The sequence below is a fragment of the Mytilus edulis genome, chromosome 10, assembly GCF_963676685.1.
Source record: "Mytilus edulis chromosome 10, xbMytEdul2.2, whole genome shotgun sequence".
NCBI classification, from domain to species: domain Eukaryota; kingdom Metazoa; phylum Mollusca; class Bivalvia; order Mytilida; family Mytilidae; genus Mytilus; species Mytilus edulis.
In genome coordinates, this window is record NC_092353.1 from 24,401,796 (window position 1) to 24,413,956 (window position 12,161).

The 12,161-nt window shown below is 31.1% G+C and overlaps 1 protein-coding gene across 1 annotated transcript; it reads right to left on the reverse strand.

Moving 5' to 3' along the window:
* Positions 1-971: 971 nt before the first annotated feature.
* On the reverse strand, positions 972-10,876 carry LOC139490693 (uncharacterized). Its single transcript, XM_071277618.1, has 9 exons — positions 10,694-10,876; positions 8,893-9,030; positions 8,358-8,437; positions 7,152-7,223; positions 4,805-4,937; positions 3,775-3,954; positions 3,178-3,251; positions 2,215-2,286; positions 972-1,163 (listed from the first exon to the last, which is right to left on the reverse strand). Exons 1-9 carry the CDS (start codon positions 10,731-10,733, stop codon positions 1,014-1,016), a joined length of 939 nt encoding a protein of 312 aa, XP_071133719.1. The 5' UTR covers positions 10,734-10,876; the 3' UTR covers positions 972-1,013.
* Between the last annotated feature and the right edge of the window lie 1,285 nt (positions 10,877-12,161).

Sequence of the window (12,161 nt, forward strand, 5' to 3'; positions counted from 1 at the left end):
TTGTTGTCTATTCGTTTGATGTGTTTGAGATTTTGATTTTGCCATCTGATTAGGGACTTTCCTTTTTTTAATATTCCTCGGAGTTCAGTATATTTGTGACTTTACTTTTTATTCAAGGATAACCATATAAACTAAATAAACGAATAGAAAATGGTAAGTGTGGTTAAATCATGATAATGTAGACATGATAATTTGTACCTGCAACACCCGTATTCAATTCAATAATGTGACCAGAGGTGACAATTTTAAGCATTCAGGTTGTTTAGCCCTTTATTTTTATACTCTAACAATTTTCAAACCGCTCTTCTTCATTTTGTGCTTTTTGCTAAAGCTCTTCCGCCACTTTATGTTATCGTCCTACAAATAAAGTTAGAACTCCCTTATACGGATTCAAACTTTGACGGACTTGGCTTCTCGAAATTCTATTTTCACTTTTCTAAAATTTTCGTTGTAGCGAGTTAGGTGAAGTTTATTTCAGAAATATCTTTCGACGATTGGAGTTTAGTATCTGTCTAGTAGACAGTATTTTCGCATCCTTATGATTTAATTATACATTCCGTTTTTGAAGTTCTAGTTAAATTTTCAATTGATATAGAGCTTAGGTTGGAGTCTCTCATGTTAAGGTGACCATTGGGGAATTTGACTGTTTTGTTTTAATATCAATGCTCATGCGTTTTCAGTTTCAAACATATGATCTTTAAAATATTAATAAATCACTTTTGGATTGAATAGAAACCTGTCTTATATTAATTTTCCTAACAAAAAAATAATTACTTTTTAAATTACCTGCAACTAGATTTTCTTACAATTTCACATTTACTTAGAAAATGAAGAAAAAAATGCCTTCTCATCTTCGATATTTTAACTAAAAAACTCCTGTCTTTTTTTTGGAAAATGTCTGGACGATTGTTTTCTTACAATGCTTATTATACTTTGGCTGGCTTGTACACATAATGATAACATTAAATTTCAATTTACAAATTTATTATCAATATTATCCGAGTTTGTAGATTTTAACCAATTGTCGGTCCTGTTGGCGATACCATCCCATTAGCATTACATACATTAGATTTACAACACTGCCCTCCAATCCTAATATTTCCACCAAGCTGTCTTCTACCCATTTTAACATCAACTATTCCACCGAAATAGGCATGACATATCTGAAATGAGAAACATCAAAAGGATACTATATCAATTGTAAGCATTCCAGATTTATTAAACATGTCAATCCCAGTTTTTGGTGGGGTTAGTGTTGTTTAGTCTCATTTTAATATGTTGTGATTTGTGTACTATTGTTTGCCTGTTGGTCTTTTTTATTTTTTGGAGATGGCGTTGTCTGTTTATTTTCGACTTAGGAGTTTAAAGGTCCCTCTGGTATCTGTTGCCTCTCTTTTACCAAATACGTCTATGTGTTTGGAGTAATTCATTTTGTTTTGCTCTTATTTTCTTCTTAAACAGAAGGCATCATGTTTGTCAGATGTACGAACAGTGTCTTACGTTTAGAATGAAATTGGTTGAGAGGATGTTTTCTTTTCCTTTTCTCATAAGTTAAGCTTGTAAAAGTGTTGGTTGTATAATAGTTTTTTGTCGAACAAAGCATTATACCTCAGACCTAACTTGTCATGAGTTCACTACTATGGTAGTTTTGCTCGTTGTAACTTACAACCAAAATACACTATAGAAAAAAGTGGGGAAAATTGGATGCCTGACTTCATATTCAACCAATGTGAAGAGTCTAGTGGTTGATGCAGATAGCTACCTTTCAACACCAATTTGATATATCTTTTGAAATTTAGAAAATTTCGAAAATGCCGTTAACTGATCAATAATCATACCTTACTAATAGCTTTAGAATTTCAAGATATGACATAATTAATCATTTTGAAGTTCATACAATACAGGAGCTATAGGAAGAAAATGAAAAATGACGAATTATCTGTTTGAGCAGTATGATTAGAAATAAAAAAAAATGGAAAAGAAGCCCTAGAGTAAAACATGATTATCATAAAACGTTAATAGAAAAAATAATCTACAACATAACAGCATTGCAACTGTCTTCTTATTGATATTTGTTTCTATGTGTATATATTGTCCTTAAATATACAATTTCTTATTATGCTTAGAGTGAATCATAGTATAATCATTCGAAATCGATGTGCACGCACAAAAAGAGCAAATATTTGTACCTACAACCTAAATTACTGTACTTACAAAATCATCCATACAGGCAAGTTCGTGTGCCAAGGTAAAATCGCTTCGCAATTTGTTACGAGAAAAACAGGACTGCAATTATAAAGTAATAAAATTGAGAATGGAAAATGGGGGAATGTGTCAAAAAGAAAGAAAAAACTAAAAAAGAGTAATATCTAGTTTATATATATAAAACAAATTATAAATTAAAGCAATAAGAATTTTACGATGTTCATATCTTGTAGATTGATTAAGAAGATATAAACCATGTCAAAACCTGCTGTTCAGTCGTCTGTTGTTGTTCAGGAATGTTTCTCGATTCTCGTTTTCTTTTTATGTAGATCCAACCGTTGGTTGTCCTGCTTGAATTGTTTTATAATAGTTACTTTGAGGTCGTTTATAATTTGCTGTTCGGTGTGAACCAAAGGCTCTGTGTTGAAGGCCGTACTTAGACCTATAATTGTTAACTTTTTATACATTGCGACTTGGACGGAGAGTTGTCTCATTGGCATGCATACCACATCTTCTTATTTATACCAAACCAAAACTTTCAAATCATTTCAATGTATCTTTGTCGTTCAAGAGTCTTCCAAAATGATACAGCATGATTTCTAAATTAATCAAAAAGTAATATAAGCAGTTTCTTATACATCCAATATGAACACATAATTGTACAAATATATATCATTTCTTAATATGCTAGTTAACTGTCTATAATATTAATATTACAAGACGACTTGTGACATTTAAATCAACAATACGTAGATATAGAAAATTTTGCTTTTTAAAGAAGTTTTGTAGGTTCTTAGACTCATGTCAACAGGGAATAATCATATAATGAAAAAAAAAGTTTTCAAATATGAATTAAGAACTTAATAAAGGGACATAAAATCCATAGCAAAACAGCCTATGAAAAACATTGTCAAACATAAGTAAAAAAAACCAAAAAAAAAACACAAAAAAAAACAAAGGAAAAACACTGACCTGTGATTTCTTACAAATTGTTATGTTATTACATTGGGCTGGATCATCAACTTCTGGACACGTTTTGCAGCGAACTAAAATGTTCATTACAAACATAATTATATAATGCATTGGACATTCAAACATCAGATCATACCATTAATTAAAAGATGAGTTCTGAATATGACTAAAGATGAATGTTAAATTCATATAGAAACACGTGGTTTTAAAAACAAAAAAACAAAAAATAATACGTAAGCTGCATTATAACAATGAGTTTGATTCTTTGCATGCTTTCTCGTACATGGTTAGAGGTTTTGTAAATGGTAACATGCTTACAAGAACCAAAACTCTTATAAAGAATAATTACGTTGCAATGTATACATTTTTCATTAAAATTTGTAATATGATATAAATCAATGTATTATATTCTTTGAAAAACATCAAATGTAAAGAATCTTATGAATTTGACTAGCGTTATTAAGGGTCCGCAGAAGTTTGCAGATGTTCAAATCTTAAGATCCACTATAAAGATAAAAATCGAAGTGCAAAAAGAAAAATTGGGGGAATCGTATAAACTCAAAAATAATGAAAAAAATAAATAAATAACCAACTCACCACATGTACCACATGTTTCTGGACATATCTTTCTAGCGATACAGTCTTTCTTACAAATAGCAGGATCTTGTTTATGAAGTATACCACAAGCAATATTGTTACGGTCAAAATCTTCACATGTATCTGGGTCACTATTGGCATCTTCTTGGACAACATGGTCTAGTTCATCATCAGCATCAACTTAAATTAAACAATCATCATATTTACCGCAAGGTCTTGGTCAGTTTACCAGATTCATCTTTGATAGAAAAAGGCTGATTTCCAAAAATCTGAATAGGTTTTCATTTAAAATGAATAAATGCAGATGTAAGGTAACTTGCATACGCTAATGAAATACAATATCATGAATCAAAACAAAACAAAACAAAACAAAACAAAAAAGGGGCAACATTTAGACATCAAAACAACAACTACCAAATTCTAATTTGTCTCGTTTCTAGATAAGTATTGAATGATTAAAAAAAGTAGGCTACATTTGCTACATATAATCTGCTTACTGCTTACAACGATAGACTCTAGCAAGTCTCACTGACCATTACTATGTGGGAATACATAGTTTTTGTGATTACTGAAGCCCCTGTCTGGTATCTTAATCAGGTTAGTACAATGTCAGAATTACATAATTCATCCATCTGCTCACTATTTAGTGTGTGTGTGTTCCCGGTTTCTAGTAATTTGGTAGATAGGAACTTTTGGTATTACACTTTAACGTTACCTTTATATGGGTACAGTGGCGGCGGCGTACCATTTACTGTATTTGTCAGTCTATTTAGCTGTCCACAGGGATTGTAATGCAGAAAATGGTATTCCATTGTAATATGTCATAATACTTTAATTCCATATGTTATATGTACATTTCCATATGTGATGTTAACAAAAAATAATACATTATTAATTCCGTGGGTCCGAAGCATTTTAAAATTAAACTCAATCGAGAGTGCGCAAACTTTAACATTTAAAAGTCAACGGTGTTTAATACGTATACATGTTGAGAACTATCTGACCAAAAGGGACAGTTTTATACACTTACATTCTGTATCAGATGATGTAAAGTTACCATCGGGATCATGCACGTTACACAGATCTGTAGCGCAACATCCACCGTGTAATGTGTAAGCACGTTTCCCCGTTGTACCACCGTAGTTAAATAATGTCGCACAAACCTGTAAAATATTATTGTGTGTTACAACTTTAGCATTTGATCATGGAGAAAAGGGCGATAATACACTTTCAAATTCAAGTAAAGGTCCTAATTGAATGCAATGTATTTATATTGTGAAACATGGAATCTCAAAGTTAATACTGAAAAAACCAATGTTGTTATATTTTCTAAAAGCCGACAGGCTGATAATGTTCATTTTACATATAATAATGACCGTTTATCTGTTATTGATGAATTTCAATATTTAGGTATTGTATTTTCTAGAAAAGGTACTTTTCATGTTAATAAATCTAGACTGGTTCAACAAGCCAGAAAAGCAATGTTTTATGTATTACGTAAGGCAAGAAAATTGTATTTACCTATAGATGTATTATTACAACTTTTTGATGCTATGGTTGCCCCTATATTAATGTACGGTGCAGAAGTTTGGGGGTATGAGAAAAATGATGTTATTGAATCACTGCACTTAGAATTTTGTAAATATATAATGAAAGTTAAAAAATGTACACCTAATTGCATTGTATATGGTGAACTAGGTAGAGTACCAATGTCTGTTAATATTAAAGCAAGAATTGTTGGTTTTTGGAAACGTATTGTTACTGGCAAAAAAGAGAAAATTTCTCGTACATTGTATGAAATGCTATATAAACTTGATTCTGGTAATGTTTACCACTCTAAGTGGTTGAATTGTGTAAAAGATATTATATCTGAATGTGGTTTTATTAATGCCTGGAATAATCAATATATAGATACAAATTGTCAGTTGTCTAAAAATGTGAAACACTATTACCACAATTTGTTTGTAAATGAATGGAAGGCTCAGATATTTAATACCTCAAAATGTTTAAATTATAGAATGTATAAGTCTGAGTTTGGTTTTGAAGATTATTTAACTACATTGCCTTTTGATCTTTGAATAAATTTGTGTAAATATAGATGCAGTAGTCATAGGTTACCTATTGAATGTGGTAGATTTTATAGCATTGATAGATCAGAAAGAATATGTGATTTATGTAACAGCAATGTGTTAGGAGATGAATTTCATTATATATATGATTGTACTTTCTTTAATGCTGAAAGGCTGAAATTTTTGCCTGCAGATATTTGTAAAATTAAAAATACTATGAGCTTCTCTAATTTAATGAATAGCAAAGATAAATTTGTTCTTATTGGCTTAGCCAAGTTCTGTAAAATTGTAATGTCAATTTACAAATGATATTTACCTTCCCATTTATTCATGCATTTGTAAATATGTTTGTTATATTGTTGTACTATCATGCCTCATGTGAGGCCTTTAGTGAAATAAAATGTTTCAATGTTTCAATGTTTCAATGTTTCATACGAGTGTATTAGTCTCTAGTCGATAGTTGACCCCTTTGCAATCATACAATATCTTCTTATTTGTATATCAAGCATTAAAAGAAAACTTAAATACAGTGATTCTTTTGAAAAATACGAAAAAAAAAATACATTTAGATACATGATAATTTTTATAGTGAAAAACAGATTTTCCAAGAAGACCAAGTTTAATTCGACTGTGTTGATGCAACTATTGTTGGAATTTCGTCCCCGATGGTGTCCCAGAGATGTTGAGCTATTGGAAACCATAAGGTTTTTTCTACTCACAGAAATAGATTTTCTTTGCCGTATTTGTCACAACTTTTCGGAATTTTCGTCACTGATGAGTATTATTTTGATGAAACGCGCGTCTGGTATACAAAATTATAAGCCTTGTATCTTTGATATGTTTTTCCAATAGCAATTCAGCCGTAGAGTTGAATAAAAGACAAAGAAATAGTTGTCTTTTCATCACTCAAATATAAAATGATTAAATATAAGCAACCATTTTGACAGTAGAAAATGAAAATAAGAAAAGATCTTCCAACATTTAAAGGATCTGAATATTGAATAATGATAAGTAATAAGCAGCCATTTGGTTCAGGGATGTCAAAATAAACGCAAAAACTTCAATTACTTTGTTTATCACGGGACAATAATTTTGAATATACATATCTTCTCTTACCCTATATCATCTTTTAGATGCAATATTAGTTGGAGAATAAATCCGAACGATTTCAGCATATTTGTCAGCTAAAATCCAAAATTAGAGCACCAGCAGGAAATCCGATTTTGTTGGCAAATTGGGCTGGCTAACATTTCCCGAACCTCTTTAACTACTAGACTAATAATATTAAACAGCTTTATATATTCTTACCGCTTTGTTAACACACCCAGAAGAAAAGACTGGCTGAAGTTGGGTGTTAAATCTCTGGGTTGCAATGCATATCTGAAGGAAAGAATAACTGACATTTAGAAGGTATCTGTTAGTGTATGAAGCAATGAAATAGACAAAACGTATTTGCAGATTTCCTGTTAACATTTAAAGATTTTATTAACTCATGTGTGTTGGTTTCGTTTAGTCCGTTCTTGTTTTTTTTTTTTTGGTGTTTTTTTTTCCGGACAATGGGAAATTTCTTAAAGCTTGTTATTAACAGTATTTTAATAATATTATAAATATATTTAAGATTAATTGAGAGTGCGTCTAATATTTGAATTGATGAATTCAAACTGCCTTTCAAAAGTCATAAAGCCTAGCAAATAACTTGTTTATCGTTTCAAAAACAACCATGATAGCCATTCCAGTCTGATCGCATATTATGAAGCTTATCCCCATATCACTATCAATAAGAAATGGAAGAGATGAGGATTTTATTTTATGTATAAAATCTATGAACGGTCGGCACTGATTTAAAGTAGTGTCTCCTTTGTGACAGTCTTGAACATTAAAACTCAATATTGAATAAAATACGCTGCTATGTTTAGTGTTTGGTACATGTTGGCTGTCACTGTGCACACGGTCAAACATCAAAACATACTCATATATACACCACATGAGATACTACAGAATTAAAAATCTTAAATGACTTTTCCGTATGAAACTATAAAACCTGGGAACAGTATATCTAACATTATATGTTCCTGATAAAACTTAAGAGTAGAAATGTACATTAGCAAATTTATAAATAAAATTTAAGAAAAATATTTATTCTGTATATGTGACAGAGATTTTTTGCAGTTTTATTTTAGTATACAACGTACTCTAGCCTAATATCTTACATAGCTTATCTTTACACTACCCCGGATGTACGTACAACCTTTGGAGATAAACTGATCTTAGTACGATAGCATGTCATATAATAGGATAATGAACTTCGGCATGAAAAAGACAAAATAATCAATAAGAAAATGCAATACGAAATATTTTAAAATTTTCTCGCTGTGTTGAAGACCCATTAGTGGTTTTCTGCTCTATGGTAGGGTTATTGTCTCGATACATTCCCCATTACCATTCTCAATTTTTAGATTCATTTAAAAAAAAACTTTAAAAAAACAAAAAAACAAAAACTGAAATGGTAGATACCTCTGTAGTTGAACTGCATTGGACTTTGATACTGCAGTCTTCTGGTTTGGCAACACTATCACAGTGGTAACACATTAATGCTAAGAGAAATAAACACATAAAGCGGATGAATGTTACTTGTTTTTTTTTACTTGTTTTTTTGTTTTAAAAGTACAAAAAAGTATAGAAAAGTGTAGCTGGTCTTTAAGTTAAATGATATGAAATGCACCTATTAAGAGATTAATTACTAAATGGTGAGAAAACTTGTATTTTCATACCGTTGTTAACTATTTCTGATGTATTAAAATGTTGTACTTTCTTTCTTTTGGTTATTGAGTTGTCTGTCTTTCCTAAACTTAGTGTATGATTTTTCCCTTGGTATCAACTATCAACCCATTATTTTTTTGCGGGGAGGGGGATTAACTTCATTCCTTGATATTTATTATGTTTACTACACAAACGCATAATTTTGTAAAACAAACTAAATTATATTACTGTACGTGCAGCTAAATGTGTAGTCGTATATTTTAATCCGATGAAGTATTAATAATCTTACGACAGAATCCACATGTGTCTTTACAGAGATCTGCCAAACACGGATTGTCGCACATTTTAGGGTCTGCAGTTTTGAATACTCCACATGCTGTTTGATCTACATCTTGGCAGTAATTCTGTGCATTTCCTCCTAGGAACACTAAGTCGAGATTAAATATACAACATATATAGATAAAGATGCATAATAGGCAACTAAAATGACGCCCCCTTTTTGGTATCTTGAAGTAAATATCGTTACACATAAATAAATATAAAGTGCATCACGTCTCTAAATATATATTTTTTTCGAGATGATAGTATATCCCTGTCACTATGCTTCCTATATTGTAATGTCGTGTATGAGGTTAGACATTGAAAATTAAAAGCTCGGGGTGTGACATGCTAACTAAAAAAAAATGGTTCTTTTTCCGATGGTCTGACGATTTTTCAAAACTAACTTTCTACTCATACTGATTACTGGACAGGTGTGTTTTTGATGGTGGGTTTTACTGTTTAAAAACGACAAAAACCAAAGAGAAATATTTATTTGCACATAAAACTTGCTTTCCCGCTGTAAATTTTCGTAGGATTTGGATGGTAGTAAACTTTGTTGTCGTTGCATTGTTCGATATTTGTGTGATTTGTAGTTTGGTGATTTCTGGAATTCCGATTAAACCAACAAAGGAGTAGGTCCAGTAAGAACCCTTTTTGGCCCCAAAATATAGCAGTTTTACAAAATTGTTAAAATGTAAACTTTTAAATATATATTGGACAGTAGAATGCTTCTGCTACATAAATATTGGTTGTTTTGGCAATACAATGCACATATATCGAGTACTAGCACCATTAAGTCACGCTAAATTACTGAAATCTTCACAATTCTATCATTTTAGCTAAATTTTAGACGGTCTTCGTGTAAAACGATAGTGGCCGCATTCGTGTTCATCCTTAATATTGAAATGTAAGTTGTTTTTTATGATAATACATAACATATATAAAGATTTTGGATGAACACGGATGCGGCCACTTTCATTTTTGACAAAAAATATCTAAAAAAGTGAATCGGATCGTTTTCAGTGACTAAATCAGTTAAAATCTTTCACATAAACTAATTGATTCAAATGAAATAGACACTTAAGTGTTTAGAAAGAGGTCAAATTCATTCGTCAGATGAACTTGAAATTTGGGGCCAAAATTGATCCTTACCGGACCTACTCCTTTATCAAAGCCTATGTTATCAAGGTTAGGTCCTACCCCATACAGTAGATAGAATTAATGTGCATTATGAATATTGGTATATAAATCAGAAATCACAATTTTGTATACTCGAAATTATTTACCTTATAAGCTATGAATACAATGAGGGACAGTATTTTACAAAATAGTCAAGATTCTATGTCTACATGTTTTATTGCAATTATAATTTGTTAAATCTTGTTTACACCGATGATGTAAAGCTTAAGGTAATAAAGTATATATAAACTATATTTCACTCAGTCAGTGCACCTTTAATTTGCGAGCTTCATTACTCGTATAGTACTGAGTCTGTACAGTTATGTGTTCTGGCACTTGCAATGTCTTGCATGCTTAGGCCTACATGTAGATTAGATATTACCGATTGGAAGTTACAGTTTATATTATTACGGAAGTAGTCAGTCAGTACACATTATCTTCCTCGTTAATACAAATGTATTATATGCCTTTGATATTATTGAAACAACCACATTGTTTTAGACGGGATATAAATAATGTCCTGAAATATGTAAACAACAAATAACAAAATATAATGCAAATCAAAAGAGTGAATCAAGAAAATTCCTTACCGGTCCCAAATAAAATTACTAATCCTAAAATGTTTTCCATTATAAAAGTGGTTTGTTCCAGATAATACTGATCATGAACCTTGGCTCAGATATGATAAGCCTACATGTACCTAGAATGATATCTGGCCTTTCTCTTTATCACGATTAGACAGTGCCAGCTTAAATGAAATGAATGACAATAAAGCAAATAAATAATGTACAGTTTAACATTAAATACATAGTACAGGGAAAACTAATGACGCAAGAACAATCAAAAATATGCTGTTCTGAAGTAAAAGACTGCATAATAAAAAGGGTTTTGACCTTTTGAAATTGAAATTTTTGCAAATCTATCAAGTGCCATTCTTCGCGTGGGCAGACGTACATGTAAGTCGGTCATGTATCAGAATTTATAATCCGGGAGTTTGTCTTATGATATTTTGCTTTAGGGCTCCAAACTTTCACATTCAATCCAGCTCACTGCCTAGACATGGATTATCATTGATATGGCCTGACTATATGAATTAACTGTTAACAAAACTTTGATTTCGAGTTATTAAGGATTTTCTTCCCCAGAAACATATTAGCTTAGTTGTATTTGGCGAAACCTTTCGGAATTTTGGGTGCTCAATTGCCCCATCATGGGTTTGAATAATGCATAACTGCAAAATGACTTAATCATTTTGTGATTTTTTTACTGACATTTAGTTATTCTAAACCGGTAAACAAAAATCTTATCTATTAAGGGACTTGTTTTACAGATTTGTAATGTGGATAAGCTTATATATATTGTGACTTAGCATAAAACTTTTCACAAATTTTGTTTATAAGTATTTGATATTTTATTACGTGACAGGTATTTTATACTAATTCACTTTGAATAACTGATCTTTCGATTTAAAGTCTTCACACTTTAAATTGTATGAAAGTTCTAGCAAGTCGTACATTCAATACTGTCATTAGATCATTGAACATCGTTTTATTGGCATTAATATCGATTTTGTTATCAGTAAATCAAAAGCAAACTAAATATTATTGTTATATACATACACACATTTATGTATCTAAAATCTGTCGATACCTGTATTTTGGCATTGCACAAGGTCATGATTTTCTCTAACTGTTTATGACGTCTTTAAACTAAATCCATTAAATGTGTAGTGATTGATAATTTAGTCTTAGATTCATGATTGTTTATTACTAGTAGTTATTAGTGGCTTTGAACTAGCTGTCAGTAACTGCGAGTACTCTCAGATCATGCAGTACTTGTGTTTTTGTTCTTGTTTGGATACAAGTACCCAGCCACGTCCACTCTTGTGTTTTTGCTAGATGTATATCTATATGTATTCATCTGATGAGTCTTTTCAACTGATCTTTATAGTTTGTTCTTATGTTGTACTGTTACACCACTGTTCCATGTTAGTTGGAGGGTTGGGATTCTGCTAACATGTTTAACCCCGCCACATTCTGTATACATGTGCCTGTCCCA

Excerpts from the sequence above, each read along its gene's own strand:
- LOC139490693 (XM_071277618.1), bottom strand. The coding sequence starts at position 10,733 with ATGGAAAACATTTTAGGATTAGTAATTTTATTTGGGACCG. Across the intron at positions 9,031-10,693 it reads AGTAATTTTATTTGGGACCG|TGTTCCTAGGAGGAAATGCA; the intron begins GTAAGGAATTTT and ends ATCTCGACTTAG. Across the intron at positions 3,955-4,804 it reads TACATCATCTGATACAGAAT|TTGATGCTGATGATGAACTA; the intron begins GTAAGTGTATAA and ends GTTTAATTTAAG.